This window comes from Salvelinus fontinalis, chromosome 13, assembly GCF_029448725.1.
Source record: "Salvelinus fontinalis isolate EN_2023a chromosome 13, ASM2944872v1, whole genome shotgun sequence".
Taxonomy (NCBI): domain Eukaryota; kingdom Metazoa; phylum Chordata; class Actinopteri; order Salmoniformes; family Salmonidae; genus Salvelinus; species Salvelinus fontinalis.
In genome coordinates, this window is record NC_074677.1 from 21,796,768 (window position 1) to 21,817,570 (window position 20,803).

Here is a 20,803-nt window from a genome sequence, read left to right on the forward strand (position 1 = left end):
TGTAGCTACAAAGATATTCCCATCTAAGTGATCATTACTATTACAGGGAGCTGACATTTGTAATAAACTGCCGGTCTGAAGAGAGCACCTTCAGCGACTCCAACCTCACTTCACATGGAAAAACAAAATGGTTGCTATAAAAGTACATGCTTGGACTTTGGCCTTGGGGCCAATGTGAGTCTCAAAAAAGGTGAATGTCTACCTGATATATGGCTACCTGGCTCGGAGAAGGCGTCGCTCATGTCATCATCTTTATCCCCCTCATAATCATCGTCCTCCTCATCTTCCTCATCATCATTCTCAGAGAGTTCATGCTCACTGCCAAAACCCTCATCATGATCTTCATCGAGATCTTCATCCAGCTCCACCCCCTCAGCATCATCTTCGTCCTCCCCCACCTCCTCCTCTTCCTCCTCCTCCTCTTCCTCCTCCTCCTCTTCCTCCTCAGTGAGGGCTTTCCCGGCCAGCCTGGCTCGGGTTAGGAACAGGGAGTAGTTGTGCTCCTCCTCCTTCTTCTTGTCAGAGACTGGGTCAGTCCCACTGGCAGTCACCAGGGTCTCGCTGGCCCCAGCCCCAGCTACAGGGTAGTGTAGCATAGGGGGCACAGCTCCAGACGTGCCCACTGAGGCGGGTGGCATCTCCCGGCGAGGCAGCTCTACCGTCTTCTCATAGGCCAGGGTGCTGGCGGAGGCAGAGGCGGAGGCTGCAGTAGCAGGAGCAGCCACGGGGGCAGCACAGCCAGATGTGGTGGCCAGCTCTGGGGGCTTGCTGCTGTATGTGAAGTGGTTTTCAGCCTCAACCTGATGGGAGGCCATGGGCATGTCGACTAGGGGCCGGTGGGGCATGCTGATGCGAACCTTTGCCTTGCGCACGTAGTCATTGCAGTGGTAGCCCAGGGTGGCCATCTTGCTGGTTCCCTGGGCCTTGGACATTGTCTCTGTGCTGGAGGGGACAGGCCAGGTGGCCTTCTGGGAACCCTTGGCAAAGTCGCCCAGGGGGTTCTTGACAAGGTTGGAGCAGGAAGAGGAGGGGCCCGGGCGGGCGGCTGTCTTCTTGCTCAGGGAGAGTGGGTGGAGGGAGGTGTGCTGCTTCTGGCCCCCTATCAGCAGATCAGGGTGGTAGAGTGTGTCACACACAGGGGGCTGCGAGTCCTCGCTGTTGAGCTGAGCCAAGGTGGGGGTCCGGGCAATCACCTCCTCGTCTTGGTAAGGGCTGGAGAAGTCATCCAGGCCTGCCTCCTTGGTGCCCCAGATGTCACAGCTGGTGAAACGGGTGTACTTGGTCAGGTCCTCCCAGTACGTATCCCACTGCTCAAAGTTCGAGCTGTAGGCCGGGTCGCTGTCCACCAGCTCCATGAGGTGCTCCCCACACTCCATCTCCTTGCAGTCCCCCACCGTGAAGTGATCAACTCTAGGACTTAGGCAAGCAGTCATTTCTCTGTCCTGGGGAGGAAAAGAAAGTACAGAGATTAAAATAGTGTGATAAGTATGTAACCATCTTCAATCAACAATATTCTGTGTAAATAACGTTACATTTTTTTGTTATTGTATTGTCATAGCATGTTGTGTTCTCTACTACACCACCTGTCCTGCCTCTCTGTGTGTATTTATTATGGATCCCCATTAGCTGTTGCCAAGGCAGCAGCTACTCTTCCTGGGGTCCAAACACATTAAGGCACTTACATAACACATAAAATAAAACAGTACATCATATAACATTATTACACCACTACAATACAAAATGTATAATACCACCATACAACAATATTACAATATACGTGTGCTAGTGGGTGTGTGTAAGTATGCGTGCGTCTGTACCCGTGCGTGTGTCTCTCTTCACAGTCCCCGCTGTTCCATAAGGTGTATTTTTATCTGTTTAAAAAAATATATATCTGATTCTACTGCTTGCTTCAGTTACCTGATGTGGAATTCCACCTGATGTGGAATTCCATGTAGTCAAGTATTGTACAAGCATTTCACTACACCTGCAATAACTTCAGCTCAATATGTGTATGCAACAAATTTGATTTCTATGTGGTACTGTGCGCCTCCCGTAGTCTGTTCTGGACTTGGGGGATTGTGAAGAGACCTCTGGTGGCATGTCTTGTGCTAGTAGTTTAAACAGACAGCTCCGTGCATTCAGCTTATCGACATTTCTTACAAAAACAAGTAGTGATGAAGTCAATCTCTCCTCCACTTTGAGCCATGAGAGATTGACATGCATATGAGTCATGTTAGCTCTCTGTGTACATTAAGGGCCAGCCTTGTTGCCCTGTTCTGAGCCAATTGTAATTTTCCTAAGTCCCTCTTTGTGGCACCTGACCACACGACTGAACAGTAGTCTAGATGAGACAAAACTCGGGCATGTAGGATATGCCTTGTTGATAGTGTTGTAAAGAAGGCAGAGCAGTGCTTCATTATGGACAGACTTCTCTCTATTTTAGCTACTGTAGTATCAACATGTTTTGACCATGACAGTTTACAATCCAGGGTTACTCCTAGCAGTTTAGTCACCTCAACTAGCTCAATTTCCACATTACTCATTACAAGATTTTGTTGGGGTTTAGGGTTTAGTGAATGATTTGTCCCAAATACAATGCTTTTGAATTAAATATTTAGGACTAACATTTCTTGCCACCCATTCTGAAAATAACTACATCTCTTTATTAGGTGTTGCAGTAATTTCAGTCGCTGTAGTAGCTGACGTGTATAGTGTTGAATCCTCCGCATACATAGACACACTGGCTTTACTCAAAGCCAGTGGCATGTCGTTAGTAAAGACTGGAAATAGTAAGGGGCCTTGACAGCTGCCCTGGGGAATTCCTACTTCCATCTGGATTATGTTTAAGGCTTCCATTAAAGAACATCCCTCTGTGTTCTGTTAGGTAACTCTTTATCCACAATATAGCAGTCATTTCTATAAGTGCTGTGCTTTTGAATGTCCTCCCCTATAAGGGTGCTAAAAGTCTGTTGTCAATTTGTTTACTGTATAATAGCATTGTATCTGGTCAAACACCATTTTTTCCAAAAGTTTACTAGGGGTTGGTAACAGACTGATTGGTCGGCTATTTGAGCCAGTAAAGGGGGCAGCGGAATTCTTGGGTAGCGGAACGACTTTTGCATCCCTCCAGGCACGAGGCCACATACTTTCTAGTAGGCTTAGATTGAAAATATGGCAAATAGGAGTGGCAATATCGTCCTCTATTATCCTCAGTCATTTTCAATCCAAGTTGTCAGACCCTGGTGGCTTGTCATTGTTGATAGACAACAATATTTTTTCTCACCTCTTCCACACTCACTTTACGGAATTCAAAATGATAACAGCTCGTCTCTAATAATTTGGTCCGTTATACTTGGATGTGTAGGTTCGGCGTTTGTTGCTGGCATGTCATGCCTAAAATTTGCTGAACTTGACAATGAAAAAGTAGTTGGCAATATCAGTGGGTTTTGTAATGAATGAGCCAACACTTACCAGTTCGTACATGAAGTCTGGGTCTGTGTTACTCGCCAACAGGTCCGTGCTGGTCAGCGCCTGATCAGCAAAAGTATAATTTTGAAAGAAATCCCCAAAGGGAAGATCCATTCCACTGATGGCGGGCTAAAGGGGAATAAACATTCCAAACTATTCAACCGGTTGCAATTCCTGTTGTCCTGTTATAATACTCTGAAGAACATGTTTAAATACAGCTTTTCCATTTCAGAGTGAAGGGAGATAATTAGACTGAACAAAAAATAAAAATGCAACATGTAAAAGTGTTGGTCCCATGTTTCATGAGCTGAAATAAAAGCGTATTTCTCTCATATTTTGTGCACAAATTTGTTTACATCCCTGTTAGTGAGCATTTCTCATTTGCCAAGTTAATCCATCCACCTGACAAGTGTGGCATATCAACCTTGTGCTGGGGACAATAAAAGGCCACGCTAAAATGTGCAGTTGTCACACAACACAATGCCACAGATGTCTCAAGTTGAGGGAGCGTGCAATTGGCATGCTAACTGCAGGAATGTCCATGAGAGCTGTTGCCAGGGAATTTAGTGTTACATTTCTCTACCATAAAGCCGCCTCCAACGTCATTTTAGAGAATTTGGCAGTATGTCAAACCGGCCTCACAACCGCAGACTGTTGCCAGGGAATTGAATGTAAATCGAATGTTTACCACAACAGGCAGGACCTCTACATCTGGCTTCTTCACCTAAGGGATCGTCTGAGGGGGGAGGGTGGGGTTGCTGAGGAGTATTCCTGTCTGTAATAAAGCCCTTTTGTGGGGACAAACTAATTCTGATTGGCTGGGCCTGGCTGCGACCCTATGCCCTCCCATGGCTGCGACCCTGTCATGTGAAATCCATAGATTAGGGCCTAATTTATTTATTTCAATTGACTGATTTCCTTAAATGAACTGTAACTCAGTTAAATCTTTGAAATTGTTCCATGTTGCATTTATATTTTTGTTCAATATAGTTGTAGTTTAAAGAGGCAATCTGTTTTAAACTACGGTCATGAGGCAATTATAAGTTACATTCTGTAAGAATCAATGGGTATATATAAAATGAACTTATTTTAAAAATTATTATTTTTTAAATGTATTTATTTATTTTAATTAATGTATGCACCAACCGCAGATTGCCCCTATAACATTTAGTTAAGCATGGAGAGTAACAGTGAACAAACAACATTTGTGGGGTTGGGTCAGCATGGATAAAAAGGGGAATGTTCCCATGGACGTGGGAAATCACCATAGGCTGTCTGTCCACTGACAGCTGTATCAAAGACTTTTCTAACTAACCGGCTCATTGTTCCATCTGTGGCTATGTCATCCACAGTGTAATTGCAGGGAAACTAGACTGAGGTCTGTCAGTTTTAGGCTACAGACTGTCCATTAACTGTCCAGCAACCTAGTTGTTTTCGCTTCAGAAGTTGGTAAATTGCAAGACTATGGAAAAACAACTGCCTAAAGCTGGACCACTTCTAAAGAACTTCCCTTCCATTACCTGAGGCATCGCCGAGCACCAATCGCTGTTCCTTATTGGGAATTTTTCCTCCGAACTCGTGTCCCAGTCGTCTTCGGATGATGTCAACCGACAGTAGAAAAATCTATGAGTTAAGTAACAAAAAGAGTCTTCTTTATTGTGGAAAACTCTGTGAACTCATGGAAGTCTAGTTCTCGTCTGATGCCTGGTGTCTGGAGAGAGATGAGAACACAGGGGGAATGGAAGGGTTCAATTAGTAAGATATTACATATGTTTGCACATTTTCCCACTTCCCCGCCTACGATCTTATACGCCTCAAACACATAATACTGTCACTTAGCCTGCAAGCTGAGATTCTGTGCAGATCGTCAAACACGGCTTCTAAGAGCGACTGTCAAGACCGGCTGTTCATTTAAATCAGAACACATAGCCTACTTCTATCAACTCTAGTTTGATATATCTTAACTCATGACTGTGTTGGTTACACTCAGTGCAAAACTGGGGGGGGGGCTTCCATGTTTGTAAAAGAGACATAGTCGAAGCCGAGCAAAGTTGCCGACATTGTCCGGTTGCAGCATTTCAGATCCAGAAAATACACTGGGAGCCCTCCCTGCAGGCAGCAGATTAGTTTGATGCGAGACAAAATGAGCATTGAATAAACACTGTGTCTAGGCTATTTTTAAAACGACTCTAGCTAGCTACCATTCCCCGCTGCCAACGAAGAGTCACAAAGAGAGGGAGCAGAGTCGCTGGACCCCGTTTGCATAACAAATCATGAGAAATATGCTGGGGAGGGAGGGAGGTCACTGTGGTGGCCAGCTGTGACACAGAGCAAAACAACCCAGCTCCTCTAGTGGCGGATGACATTTTCCACCTGGTTTGCCAACTCAGTCAAATGAGCTTCTTATCACCCCTGTCTGCTTTTCACACAGCAGCTTTTGCCCGCAGAGGAAAAACACCAACAGAAAAACACCACCTCCTCTTCTCTCTGCCTGCCACAGCATCACACAGAGACACACAGACACGGCAGCATAGCCTGCAAAACAGAGCAGTAGCCCTGGCTGAAACAAGTTACGCATACCTAGTCAGTATGTTACTGGTTACGCATACCTAGTTAGTATGTTACTGGTTACGCATACCTAGTCAGTATGTTACTGGTTACGCATACCTAGTCAGTATGTTACTGGTTACACATAGCTCACCTTAAAAGCGAGATGTGTTGATGAGTCTTAAAATGCCATGCAAAGGAAAAGTAATGTGCTGTGAGTGCAGTCCTGGTCCTGAAAATACACCCACCTGTTAGAGCCACTCAGATGAGGGCGATTGTGTTTTGGGAGGCACTGTGGGGAAGCCCTTGCTGCAATGTGCTGATGCCATGCGAAACTGCCTGCCAGCCTGGCTACTGCACTCTGCCATTTTAATATATTTGTCCTCTCTACACAGAAACATCCCCCTGGACATTAAAAACACACTGCGTGATGCCTTACTGCAACAGTTTCTAAAATGCACGCTACAGAGTAGGCCTCTCTCCTACGCTTACGATTGACCACTCACTTCCTAGTCAGATTTCTCTGATGATAGGTTTCTGTTGACGGCAGAATATGGAGATGAAAGGAAGGCCGAAATAATGCTCCACACCCAGTATTGACAGCACTGTAGTCCATCTAGATTAGGGCAGGCTACATGTCTTAGCCTTGTTGGCGCAAGATTTTGAAATAGGAGATCACGACTAAAGCATAATGGGCTCTTAGGTATGCTTTGCAGACAGGTTAAGTCATTTTACCATGGGCACTGACATATGGGTCACAATCAATTATTTATATATACACTAGATGACAGACAGGGAGCACTGTTCTGAAGCCACCGCTGATCCATTTTACTACTCCCCCACCGCTGATCCATTTTACTACTCCCCCACCGCTGATCCATTTTACTACTCCCCCACCGCTGATCCATTTTACTACTCCCCCACCGCTGATCCATTTTACTACTCCCCCACCGCTGATCCATTTTACTACTCCCCCACCGCTGATCCATTTTACTACTCCCCCACCGCTGTAAAAAAACATTTTGGAAGCTATAGAAATGCATTTATTAAAGTCTACATTGTTTTTTTCCATGTTTATTCTATCACAGACACCTTAAAGCATCCTTTTTAAAATTGTGTTATGTGAGCTATACATGCAAATCAAAAATATAGCAAAGCCATTTTCCTTAAAGTAGATTTAAAAAAAAATATTAATGTTACTGTCCCCACTCAAACCTAAAAAAAAAACATAAATACATGTAAATTTGTCCTTGAAATATTTCATTGAAATACTGTGCAATTCCATTCATTCCTATGGAGGGCTGCAGCTGAGGATTACCAATATGGCCGACCGGTGGCTTCAAAGCCTCTCATTGGCCAATACATAGCATCAGCAATCTAGTTTTTGTATATATCATTGGTCACAATGGATGTCACAAGCTGCTCCTGACGGACATTAAACTTCACTATGCATTAGCTGGCTTCAAAAGGTCTCAACACAATTGGAAAGGCATTAAGCCAGAGGCATTAAGCCACAGGCCTTAGGAAACATGAGCCCACTTCACAATCTGATTGTGTGGGGAAAGAACGACAGATACAAGGGACAGTCATACTCCTGTACCAGCTTCAGGGTGGGAGGGTCTCACTCACAAGCACACAGAAAACATTGAGGCTAAACCAGCCTACCAGCAAATTGACCATTTAAAAGGGGTGGGGGGAGGGTTCTGTGTTAACTTAAACCAGATATAAAGTATGTAGAAAATAATGGACCTACATCTTTTTTATAACATACTCTTTACAACCATGGAAAGGGGGATACCTAGTCAGTTGTACAACTGAATACATTCAACTGAAATGTGTCTTCTGCATTTAACCCAAATTCTCTGATCCCTGACAACAATGAGTACAGTTCCATGCACACAATAATAGAAAATCAGGCCTTCTTGGTCAAATTGCTGCGAAGAAACCTCTACCAAAAGGACACCAATAATAATAAGAAGAGACTTTGCTTGTGCCAAGAAACACGAGCAATGGATATTAGTCTGTCCTTTGGTCTGTCTGATGAGTCCAAATTTGCGATTTTTGGTTCCAACCGCCATGTCTTTGTGAGACGCATAGTAGGTGAATGGATGATCTCCGCATGTGTGGTTCCCACCGTGAAGCATGGAGGAGGTTGTGTGGGGGTGCTTTGCTGGTGACACTGTCAGTGATTTTTTTTTTTTAATTCAAGGCCTACTTAAAGCATGGCTACCACAGCATTCTACAGTGATACCCCATTCCATCTGGTTTGCGCTAAGTGGGACTATCATTTGTTTTTCAACAGGGCAATGACCCAACACACATCCAGGCTGTGTAAGGGCTATTTGACCAAGGAGGAGAGTGATGGAGTGCTGTATCAGATGACCTGGCCTCCACAATCACCCCGACCTCAACCCAATTGAGATGTTTGGGATGAGTTGGACCGCAGTGTGAAGGAAAAGCAGCCAACAAATGTTCAGCATATGTGGGAACTCCTTCAAGGCGGTTAGAAAAGCATTCCAGGTGAAGCTGGTTGAGAGAATGCCAAGCTTGTGCAAAGCTGTCATCAAGGCAAAGGGTGTAGTAATGTTTTAGATTTGAGGAATCTAAAACATATTTTGATTTGTTTAACACTCTATTGGTTACTACATGATTCCATTTGTGTTATTTCATAGTTTTGATTGTCTTCACTATGATTCTACAATGTAGAAAATAGTAAATATAAAATAAAACCCTGGAATGAGTAGGTGCCCAAACTTTTGACTGGTATTGTATATAAATATCGTCAAAGATAATATTGTGATACTCTATTTCATCAATTGCTACCCCGTCACCAACTGATATGCTTCACAAAAAAAACATTGGTGTAAAGGCCAGCATAGGTATATTTTAGAAACACAGGAAGGGACCTCTCCTGTGCCCCTTTTGCAGCACACCAAAAAATATATCACCAGCATATCCAAGTTTCATATTATTCTACTAATATTGAAGGTAGCATCCTACAGAGAAAGCTCCGCTTCCGTGCTGAACTGAATCCTTGCCACGTGTGTTGGCTTTATAATATAATAACAGAGAGATAATCATCTCAAGTGTGATAGGCCAATTTGGTAGTGGTAGCAGGAATTATTTGTTGTCATCTCTATTCGCTAATTAATTACACAGAGAAATTGTTATGTTCTCTACAACTACAATAGAAAAGTAGGCTATAAACATGGCAAGATGAGTCCCGCAAACTTAATACTACCGGGCAACTTCTATCAATATCATGCAAGCATATTTATAGGTCTAGGGCCAATACCAAAACCAGGATTTAAATGCAGCACCAGCAACCTTATAATAATTAACTGACTACGCCTGAGAGACATACCATTAAATGTTCAGTGTACATCTACATAGCCTAGATGTTTTAAATTGCATTGATTTTGTTTGCAAGGCCTGCAACATTTGAGATACTGTACTACCAATATACAAAATGGACTGTTTCAGGATTATTGTTGTATTTCTGTAAAAAGGATGTTTAGGTCCGTTTTATTATCTCAGTTATTACCGTGTTATTATTATCACAAAGTTAACCAATACACTGAGGCAGACATCTTTCTTCCATGTACTCTGAAGGATATCCTCCTGGTCTAACCACCACAGCTGGTAATGACAACCTTGCTTTGAGGACATGTTGAGCAAAGAGTCAAGACAAGAATGTGTGTGGTATTCTCAGCATGCAGCGCACTCCACATCAAATTTGCAACATTGGTCACCCCTAAGTTTACAGGGGAAAATCGATCATGTAGGAAAGAATTACAGCAGAAATGGGCTAAAAGTCTTCAGATCTACCACCTATAAACTACGCTGAACAAAAATATAAAGGCAACATATAAAGTGTTGGTCCCATGTTTCATGAGTTGAAATAAGATCACAGAAATGTTCCATACACACAAATTTAAGCATTTCTCCTTTTCCAAGATAATCCATCCACCTGACATGTGTGGTATATAAAGAAGCAAATGAAACAGCATGATCATTACACAGGGGCACCTTGTGCTGGGGACAATAAAAGGCCACTCTAAAATGTGCAGTTGTCACAGAACACAATGCCACAGATGTCTCAAGTTGAGGGAGCCTGCAATTGCCATGCTGGCTGAGGAATGTCCACCAGAGCGGTTGCTGGAGAATTTAATATTCATTTCTCTACCATAAGCTGCCTTCATTGTCATTTTAGAGAATTTGGCAGTATGTCCAACAGGCCTCACAACCGCAGACCACGTGTAACCACGACAGCCCAGGACCTCAACATCCAGCTTCTTCTTCTGCATGGGGTGTACTGAGCAGTATTTCTATCGGAAATAAAGCCCTGTTGTGGGGGGAAAAAAACTCCTGAGTGGGCCTATGCCCTCCAAGGCCCACCCATAGCTGCACCCCTGCCCAGTCATGTGAAATCCATAGAATAGTGCCTCATTTATTTAAATTGACTGATTTCCTTATATGAACGGTAACTTAGTAAAATATTTGAAATTGCTGCATGTTGCGTGTATATTTTTGTTCAGTATTGATATAGGACTAGATGTCTAGCGTTACACGCGATGACGATGGACGATCTAACGTTAACTACTCAGCATAATACCTCTGCAATATCTGACTTTCGGAAGAGACATATGGCCAAATGTATATATTCGAGTACAGGATTGTAGTGAGCAATCAACAAAAACAAAAATACAATCACTAATCAACTGAATGAATAGTTTTAGGCTGCCTCAACATGGATCCCAACACAAACAAGTACAACGTCAAACTAACGTACTACTACTGGGCCAACACCCACGTAATCCAACAGCCCTATTGGTCAAAGCGCAGTTATAGCCCGCCTCCAGATATGTACGAATGGTCGGCTTTGCTGTCAATAGCAGGAGATTTCATTGTAGGTTGAGACTGAAAACAACAAGCAATTTAAAAGGATTGTTTTTATGGCCTAAATAGCTGACTAAATACATGCAAAATGACCCCTTGACAGGCAGAATTCGCATAGGAGATCATTTTTACTGAGGTCTATGTAATCATCTTATCATAAATTACTGAGGGAACACGCATATCTAGTTAGTCAATATTATAAACACACGACGTGGATATCTCGGTGACACTGAACAAAAGTAAGCATCGACAACCGTCCCGACTAGTTGACGCCCTTCAATCCCCGAAATGACAATTTGTCAACAAACTCGGTCAAATGCTGTCTTTATTCTTTGCTCAATTTACCTAGAATGTTCTAGATCTTTTTCTCGAGCTCTGTAGCAGCATGGTGGGGGTGGGGGGCGTGTACCCTAAGAGGATGTTGATTTTACTTGACCCAAAAAGCATTAATGGGGTAATGTCTGATTCACAGCACCTTGTTTCAACACCCGCATGATCCCCCAAAAAATAAATCACAAAATGTCAATCTTGCAAATAAAAATAATTTCGTAAACAAAAATTCAAGCTATTGAAAGGAGCTACATTGTGCATGCACATATCTACAGTTATCCTGATACAACAAAAAATGGTTTGTCAAATAAGTAAGCCGTTTTAGTTCAGCAGGATTTAACGCGAAAATAGCTCAATCTTGTTCCCTACCAACTAGCTCCAGTATGGCCTCCGTCCCGCCCCTCTCACAGCCGCACGATATAACCAGCTAACCAAGACAAGAGGTAACAAGCATACAACGAAGAAACATTATCCACAAAGTTTGGCAAATGGTTTTAAAAACGTTCAGCTCACCTTTAGAAACCCCATATGAACGTTGTGTCGTGTTTCGCTTCGTGTTTATTCCTATCTGAGCAATAACAAAGCAATTTCAATGGAGTCCACGCTGCCTTTCTCTTGCGTTTGTTTTGTTTTTCTTCTTCCTGACGGGTTCCTTGGAAAGCGCGTGACTACCTAGTCACGTGGTCCTTCACTGACCAATCGCACTGAAGCTTTAAGATTGACCCAAAACATTGCACCTAAATTACAGTATACTACTGCACACAATGCAGAGCATTGCACACACTTCAGATGCTATAATACAGTTACCCAGACATTTTTATAATAGGGAAGTAATATAAATAATTCAATAATGACACATATATTTCCAAAGGCTCTAGGTTACACTTGCTTGGTGAAAGCATGAAACTCAAGTCATTAGGGTTTACAAATATTATACTGTACAGTATAAATACCATCTTTGATTATATCTGCCATAATGCTATATGTTATGTACTGTGCTTTGACATTGTTACTATGTTGGGAAAAAATTGTCCAGGGCAAGATAAACATGGAACATACAGACAAGGTTAACTCATTTAGTCAACATTACTGCCTGTACAGGAAATGCTTGGGCACATTGTGTCCCCAAAAATGTGCATACAGTACAAAAACAAAATCACAAAGTGGATTTTGAGGCGCCTTCAAATATTAATTGTAACAGACAAGTTGGGTGAGATAAATAAACACAAGTTTTGAGAAACACAATGCTGATAGGATGAGCAAGGTAATGTGAATCCAATCATCGCTGAAGATCCTATATCCTACATTGAAAGAGCATTTAACCCGAAAATACTTAGTAACTGTGTGGTTAATAAAATAAATATAAACAAAGCCAAGGATTCCATTGGTGGGAGGGTCTGAGCTCAGGGCCTGTGGGAAAGTCTGGAGGACATAGATCTGCCTGCGCTCCCCGGCCACATGCCAGCCCCCCTCTATCAATAGAAGAGGCTATTACTCAGCAGTAAGAAATAAAACAATCACTTTCACTCAATGTGCTTGCCCCCTCATTTTCAAATTCCTATATAGATATAGCTTCCCTAGATTGCTAACTGTTTTACAGGCTAGCATGACTTCCATCTGGCAAGGTATTTCAGTATATTTATTACCATTATCTTAGGTAAACCAAGAGTCAGATATAAAGTTAAAAAAGCTAAATGGACAGGTTTATGATGCCTTTGGTCTTCCTGTGCCTTTCTCAGTCATTGAGGGCAGAGTCGAGGGCAGAGTCAGCGCCAGTGGAATTGCAGATACCAAATAGTGTCATTACTCAAAGCAGGTCCAAACAGTGGATTCAGCTGGGAGAGAATGGCTATCAACCAGCTGTGAAAGAACAGGGACGAGAAAAAAAAACATTATGATGGCCTTACAATTAGCATATTCATTATGCACTCTCCTCATCTGCTTCAAGCACTCTTATCATCTTTGTGTTGAATTTATCTTTAATTTGAACAAAGCCAGAATGTGGATTTTTTATTTATTTTTTAGATCCAATGATGTAAAAAAAAGAATGATGCAACATACAATAACAGTATGTGTGACAGGTTAAAGGGTTCAGGGGTGTAACATATGTACTGTGGAGTGATCAATGAAATACCGTTTAAATGAGAGCAAAGAAGGAGTTGTTCAGCAAACCTCTCTCCATCATGAATTCCCAACATTTTACTGAGGAGACAATGCACTGTGCTTGTTTTGTACATTTGCTTTCAATGTTGTGGCCAGCTACTGTCGTCAGCTGGTTCATTAACACAAAGGCTCAGTAACACACAGGCATAGGCTGCTCCACAAGCTCAATATTTATCAAAAAGAGTTGCCATGTAAATAGATGCAGCAGACAATCCAAGTAACTGTTTGCTGTTTGTTTTGACTGTTTCCTGGGTCCGCCTGGATGGATCTGACTGTGCTATAAATCAGGCCAGCTGTCATATTTGGCAGCAACTAATAGCCCACTCTCTGGTATTTGTTCTGAAGCACAGAGATCTTTACCTTATCCATTAAACACTGATAACTGGTAAGAGTGGTTTCATTAGGCAACATAGTTTGAAGGGAGAATCTGCAATCCTTTTTTCCCCACTTTTAAATTGATTATATAGCCATTGATTCTTGAAGAATATAACTTAGAATTTCCTCGCGTACTTTTTTGAACTTTCTAACCCAGAACCCAAATTAGCTTGTTTTCCTCTGTTGTTTAAAAACAATTTAATTGTAAACAAACAATATATAGCCTCAAAACATGATTAAAACAATACTTTTTATATCTTGTATCCATAGCTCTGTCTATTAATTTGAGAGTGGTTACATTTCTCTAGCCCCGTCCCTCAGCTGTTTACAGAAACAGTGGTGGACTGACCGCTTTGTAAATAGTTTGAACTGCAGATTCCCCCTTTAAGTGGTGTTATCTGTAAAATGTGAATACAGGCTAAATAGACAAAGTGAACAGAAGATTCGTAAATACTTGAACAGAGCCCCAATTAAAGACAGTGGGTTTGTAACAAAGACGTGGCTTATTGAGCTCCTTGCAACTTCTCCCAGTTTTTCAGGGCAAAGTTCACCAATTTGATCCTCGTGTGAATCACACTGGTTTCTCACACACTTAAATACAAAAGGCTATTCTGTTTCTTTCACATTCTTGGCAGAGCTATGGAACCAATGAATGCACACGATGCCTTGTAATTACTGCCCCCTATCGGTGGAACAATATAGCACGTATGCATGCCTGTCACAATGTTTTTACATTTTTTTATTAACAACAAATCAATACAAAAAGTACATGGGGAACAGAAGTATATATAATGAATATACAAAGGACATTTGGGATAGGGGCGGGGCTAGGGGGTACAATATCACATTCCAGCATCACAACAGCTTTTTTTAGTGTCTATGTGTCTATTTAATTGTCTTAAAATATAGTTCAATTTATTTTGCAAGGTAAGAAAATGTGGTGTTTTGTTTGTAAATTACATTTGTGAATATGAAATTTGGCCAAAAGAATAATGAAATTAATTACATAAAATTGTTTTAACTTATTTCTATCATAAGTAAAGAATACAAGCAGTACATCTCTCCATAATAGTGTAAAATCTTCATAAATGTGTACAATTATAAATCTACTGATGTATTGCCACAGATTCCTTACATGAATACAATGGCAAAAAAGATACAACATTGTTTCTGGGTGGTCATTACAAAAAGTACAATTTGAATGCATGTTTTTTTTTTTACTTCTATATATAGTGGTTGGCAGGATAATATTTATGAATAATTTTAAAAGAAACTTCCTTAAATGTTGTTAATAAGTTAATAAGTAGGTATGTGTTTGCCTGTCACTAGCTAGCTCAGAGGTCACTTGCCTGGCTGACGCGCGACCCACGTGACTACACTGCTCTGTCGAGAGAAAAAAAAGAACACAAGTTGAATGAAGCCTGTGCTATATGGCAAAGCATCTATACATTTCACAAGGGAATTAAAAAAAAAATCGTGATATTTGCTACAAGTAGCAGCAAACTGCAGTCAATACTAGCATGGTAATGACGACCCTGTGAGAAGCAGATATGGCCATAGATCCAGTAATGCAATAGAATTAACATGTTATTTTTCTAAAGTTTAAAGCCATACCATCAAAGAGTGGGCTATTACAAAAACGTAATTTGCTTATACATTTCATGAACTTTTTGTGATATAATATTGATATTATACAATAAAATCCGACAGCCAGGATTATTTTTCATTCTCATCTCTTTCACATTTCCTGCACAGTAGAAAATGAATTCTGCCCCGCAATACTCCATACTCACGCTCTGTTTGGTCCATTCGGAATAAAAGATGGTACCACCCCTCCAACAAATCCCCAAAACAATGTAACTATAACCATAGGAATGGCAAAAGCCATGTTGCGTCTTATGATTTGTTTGTTGATTTAAGAATGTTGAATTCACGAGAAGTCCATGAGAACTACAGAACTTTAGTAGCACATCGGGAAGTCAGGTCACATGAAGAAGCGTCTACGTCAAGAATCGCGACGCATAATGTAGCCCATTGTTGATACATTGTAAAGTGCGTAACAAAATTAATGCATTAACAAGTATTACGTTTGAGCTCCACGCTCTCTGTTTGCAAGTTACGGGCAAGTCCATGGACCGAATGTCCCTTCCGCTTCCGAAATTCGAATGACGCGAACAGCTGCGAAATCGTGATTTGTCCAAATAACCAGTGATGAAAAACAGAAGCACCAAACTATTTCTACTAATTATCTATCGAAGGTGCCCATAGTTTAAAGACAGATCTACCGTACCGTTTCTGTTTACGTAGCTTGCCCATTACTGGCAACCTTTCAGCAAGGTTCCATAGAAACAAGGCCGAGGCTGCATATCCGTAGGTAACCGCCGCGTACTGCCCCGGTCCCGCCCCTGGAAAGAACTGTATCATGTTCTGCACATGTGTTTATTTTAACTTTTACTTTACGCACACATTTTTTGGTGGTCACTCCCTCACACATTTCTCACTGTCAATCGTGAAAGATAATTCTTAAAGTTTTACAGGTGAAACATCCATGCAACATCTGCATGCAAACCGTTTGATCTCAATTAGTTTCATGGGAATATGCATTTAGATCTTATTTGTTATGTACAGTGTTGTTTCGAGTTATGTACAGTGAGCGAATTTCAGAGCAGATAGTGTTAACAAGCTGTAGCCTACCTGTGTTTAGTTTCAAAGCACATATTTTGCCTAGTGGCAAGCAGTGTTGAGTTGAGGCCGAGTAAAAAAATAGTAAAATGCCAGCTCTTGTATGCCATCTGTAAATATGAATAAAATTGTTAAATTATGAGCCTAGTTGGTTTAGCCACAGAAAAAGTGAGCAACCTTCCCGCTAGCCAGGATTGGCTGAGATAATAAGTGGGCTGGACATGCAGAGAGATGAGTTCGGATTGGTCTGCCATATAGCCCGCTTCTGCCTGAGCTGGTCAGTATGTATAGCTAATCCAAGTCTAACACTGCTTTTTTTAAAAATGTATCACGTAGTAGAAATGCAAACGTGTGGCTCTCCACTTTCTGGAGGACCGAGTTTTGAAAACAGGGGAATTAGAGTATGATAGCTAAGGAGATGGAGAAAACACCGGATTACATCTTCAAACTAAGGGAAACTATGGCATCCGTGACAGGGAGAAGCGTCCATCCACGATGTATACGGACGGGTAAGATAGTCTAACTAACTACATTTCAGTTATTACACGTTTTTAATTTTGACAGAAAGTCATTTTCATTTCAAGTTAGTGTACTGTTAGCTAGCTAGCTAACGTTAGCTGGCTCGCTAGCTAACGTTACGTGTATGATTTTATTATTCGTATATCAGAGCCATTTCCTTTGCTAGTTATAGCCTAATGTTATCTAGCTAATATTGAACCTGGTTGATTAGTTATATGCAGATTCATGCAGGGTAGTAACGTCATGAGTTGGGATTATGGTTCATTGTTTACCTAGCTAGCTAGTTACATGTCTTAAAAAATACTCCATAAGGCAAGTAACTATTTCAATAGAATGTCACTGCGACAACTGTTGATAGACGTAGCTGGTAAATTCGCTCTGGTTATCTACTCCGATTTCAGAGCATGAGTAAGATAGTCTAGCTAGCTAAATTTTCTGATATTACACGTTTCTAATTTTGACAGAAGGTCGTTTTCATTTCACGTTAAAGTGTACTGTTAGCTAGCTAGCTAATGTTAGCTGGCTGGCTCGCTAGCCAACGTTAAGTGTATGATCTTATTATTCGTAACTCATAACCATTTGCTTTGCTAATTATAGCCTAATGTTAGCTAGCTAACATTGAACCTTGTTGGTTAGCTACCTGTAGATTCATGCAGGGTAGTAATGTCATGAGTTGGGATTATGGTTCATTGTTTCCCTAGCTAGCTAGCTACATGTCTTAACAAAAGACTCCACAATGCAAGTCATTATTTCAATAGAATGTCACTGTGACAACTGTTGATAGACATAGCTGGTAAATTCGTTATGGCTATCTACTCTGAGCGCAAAATAACTGATTCATTTACGAACGCTCAACACCCATTGAATATGGCCGGTGTCAGTAAATGTTGGCAAAAAAGCATAAATTGTTGCCAGCAGCACAGTTGCTGTCACCAACGCTCTGGATAACATAAAAACAGCCTAACCAGCTCTGCTAGGGCAAGTTAATTGGTCAGTGAGCTGTACTCTCATTTGTGTCGGGAAGTAGCTAGCACGCTAGCCAATGTTAGCCAGTTAGCTTCGTGTGCTTGACTGTTGTTGTTGTTGTTAAGACAGAACGCTCGGATCAACCCTTAAGGAGATGGGTGGTGCTAAAGCTTAAGAAGGTGTGAACGATGCTCAATGGGTGTAAACAAAGAAGAGCTCTCCAGTAGGTACGGAAATATTCAAAGGACATTTTCTCAAAAGTGAGGTTACAAGTTTATCAACTTTTAAAGCAGAATTACTTTCCCATTGTTCAAATTTTGTGACATAAGACTTTATTAAAAGAGCACCATTCGCCAGAGTAGCCTATTCTCTACTAGTAGAGCTGAGACTGTGCGTATGTAGAGAATCCGGCACATGTGCAGAAGCTTTGGGACCTTTAGCCCCTGGGAAGAGTGGTCCAGAAAAGTCAGATCGCAGCCACTCCGTAGAAACAACCCCTGCAGCTACCCTGAGTCTGAGCCTGTGGGGGTGGGGTGTCGTAGCCCAGTCTTGATCTAGTCCATCAGATCTTTCTGGTCGACCATCTCCAGCTGCCTGCTCCAGCGGTGGTAAGCCAGCAGAGCAATGTTCTTGGCAGCACTGAGCTCATCTGGGTGGCAATAGATATTCCATAAAAAATCTGCCGTTTTCAGCTACAATAGTCGTTTACAACATTAACAATGTCTACACTGTATTTCTGATCAATTTGATGTTATTTTAATGGACAAAAATGTGCTTTTCTTTCAAAAACAAGGACATTTCTAAGTGACCCATAAACTTTCGAATGGTAGTGTATTTTAAATAGTTTAACACTTTTTTGGTTACTACATGATTCCATATGTTATTTCATAGTTTTGATGTCTTCGCTATTATTCTACAATGTAGAAAATAGTAAAAATAAAGAAAAACCCTTGAATGAGTACGTTTGTCCAAACTTTTGAATGGTACTATATATACACTACATTGCCAAAAGTATGTGGACACCTGCTCATCAAACATCTAATTTCAAAATTATAGGCCCTAATATGGAGTTGGTCCCCCCTTGCTGCTATAACAGCCTCCACTCTTCTGGGAAGACTTTCCACTAGATGTTGGAACATTGCTGAGGGGACTTGCTTCCATTTAGCCACAAGAGCATTAATGAGGTTGGGCACTGATGTTGGGCGATTAGGCCTGGCTCGCAGTTGGCGTTCCAATTCATCCCAAAGGTTGGGGTTGAGGTCAAGGCTTTGTGCAGGCCAGTCAAGTTCTTCCACACTGATCTCGACCAACCATTTCTGTATGGACCTCGCTTCGTGCACGGGGGCATTGTCATGCTGAAACGGGAAAGGGCCTTACCCAAACTGTTGCCACAATGTTGGGAGCAAAGGATCCTCTAGATTATAGAATGTCATTGTATGCTGTAGCGTTAAGATTTCCCTTCGCTGGAACCCTGAATCCATCTCACCCTCCATTGAATACAGGCAGTTGACATCAACCCCTCAGTGAATATTCAAAAAAGTATTAAAATAACAAGATGTATCCACCATTCCAAAGAGAGGAATAGGCGGGAGACTGACAGCCCGCTGTTCCACACTGTGGACAACAATAAGCTTTTTGTCATTATATCCAATCTCTGACCCTAGTTTGTTTCAGGTGGCAGCATCGTATTAGTGGAAGCATAGATTGTTCTCAGTGCAGGCCTGGTTGTAGCTAGATATGTTGCATCTGGGACAATTTTAGCTAACCCAAACCTCATTTTCCTAAGCTGCCACATGAATTATTCTAACCTGCCACGCTAATTCTTCTAAGCTGCTACGAAAAGTCACTTATTTTGCTAGTCAAAACCAGCAGACCTGCCCTGAGAGCAGTGTGAGTATATACTGATGCGATATAGCTTTCAGGTGAGAGCTTTCACATGGTCCTTTGTTTATAGGCTGTGTTGGTGCTTTGCTAGTCATTTCTGTGAGAGCAACCACTTTGTGACCATGACATTTTAAAGTATATATTGAAAAAAAAGTGTTTGTTTATTTGTATCAAAGTTTAATTAAATGATAAAGGTTATTTACTAGTAGTTGACCAATTTCCCAAAACTGTGACCCAAAAACTATTGTAAGCAAAACTACTGCATTATATACTGAAAGAACATTTTGAAGCGGGAGGGTGGAGTATTTCTCTGCAATAATGCCCTTTTGTGATTGGCTGGGCCTGGCTCCCAAGTGGATGGTCCTATGCCTTCCCAAGCCCACCCATGGCTGCGCCACTGCCCTGTCATGTGAAATCCACAGATTAAGATCTATTATTAAGGTCTAAATGAATTCAAGGTCTAAATGAATTTATTTCAATTTAATGATTTCCGTATATGAACTGTAACTCAGTAAATCCTTTGAAATTGTTGCATGTTGCATTTATATATTTGTTTCAGTTTAGAAAGAGCTGGTACTAACCTCGTGAAGGTACTAACCTCGTGAAGGTACTAACCTCGTGAAGGTACTAACCTCGTGAAAACCTCGTGAAGGTACTAACCTCGTGAAGGTACTAACCTCGTGAAGGTACTAACCTCGGGAAGGTACTAACCTCGGGAAGGTACTAACCTCGGGAAGGTACTAACCTCGTAAAAACCTTGTGAAGGTACTAACCTCGTGAAGGTACTAACCTCGGGAAAACCTTGTGAAGGTAATAACCTCGTGAAGGTACTAACCTCGTGAAAACCTCGTGAAGGTACTAACCTCGTGAAGGTACTAACCTCGTGAAGGTACTAACCTCGGGAAAACCTCGTGAAGGTACTAACCTCGGGAAAACCTTGTGAAGGTACTAACCTCGTGAAAACCTCGTG

The 20,803-nt window shown here is 41.6% G+C and overlaps 1 protein-coding gene across 4 annotated transcripts in view; it reads right to left on the reverse strand.

Moving 5' to 3' along the window:
• The window catches only part of LOC129868249 (CREB3 regulatory factor-like), a 30,646-nt gene extending 14,474 nt beyond the window's left edge, over positions 1-16,172 (reverse strand). Inside the window, exons 1-5 of one of the 4 annotated variants that reach the window (XM_055942053.1) lie at positions 15,576-16,172; positions 11,758-13,104; positions 4,989-5,091; positions 3,472-3,597; positions 203-1,442 (exon numbers count right to left, since the gene is read on the reverse strand). In XM_055942053.1, the coding sequence (XP_055798028.1) occupies positions 203-1,442; positions 3,472-3,597; positions 4,989-4,997 (1,375 nt within the window). In that variant the 5' untranslated portion in view covers positions 4,998-5,091; positions 11,758-13,104; positions 15,576-16,172. Of the gene's footprint in view, positions 1-202; positions 1,443-3,471; positions 3,598-4,988; positions 5,180-11,757; positions 13,105-15,575 lie in introns of all 4 variants that reach the window. The other 3 variants (XM_055942055.1, XM_055942054.1, XM_055942052.1) reach the window with 3 other exon arrangements.
• Positions 16,173-20,803: the final 4,631 nt, after the last annotated feature.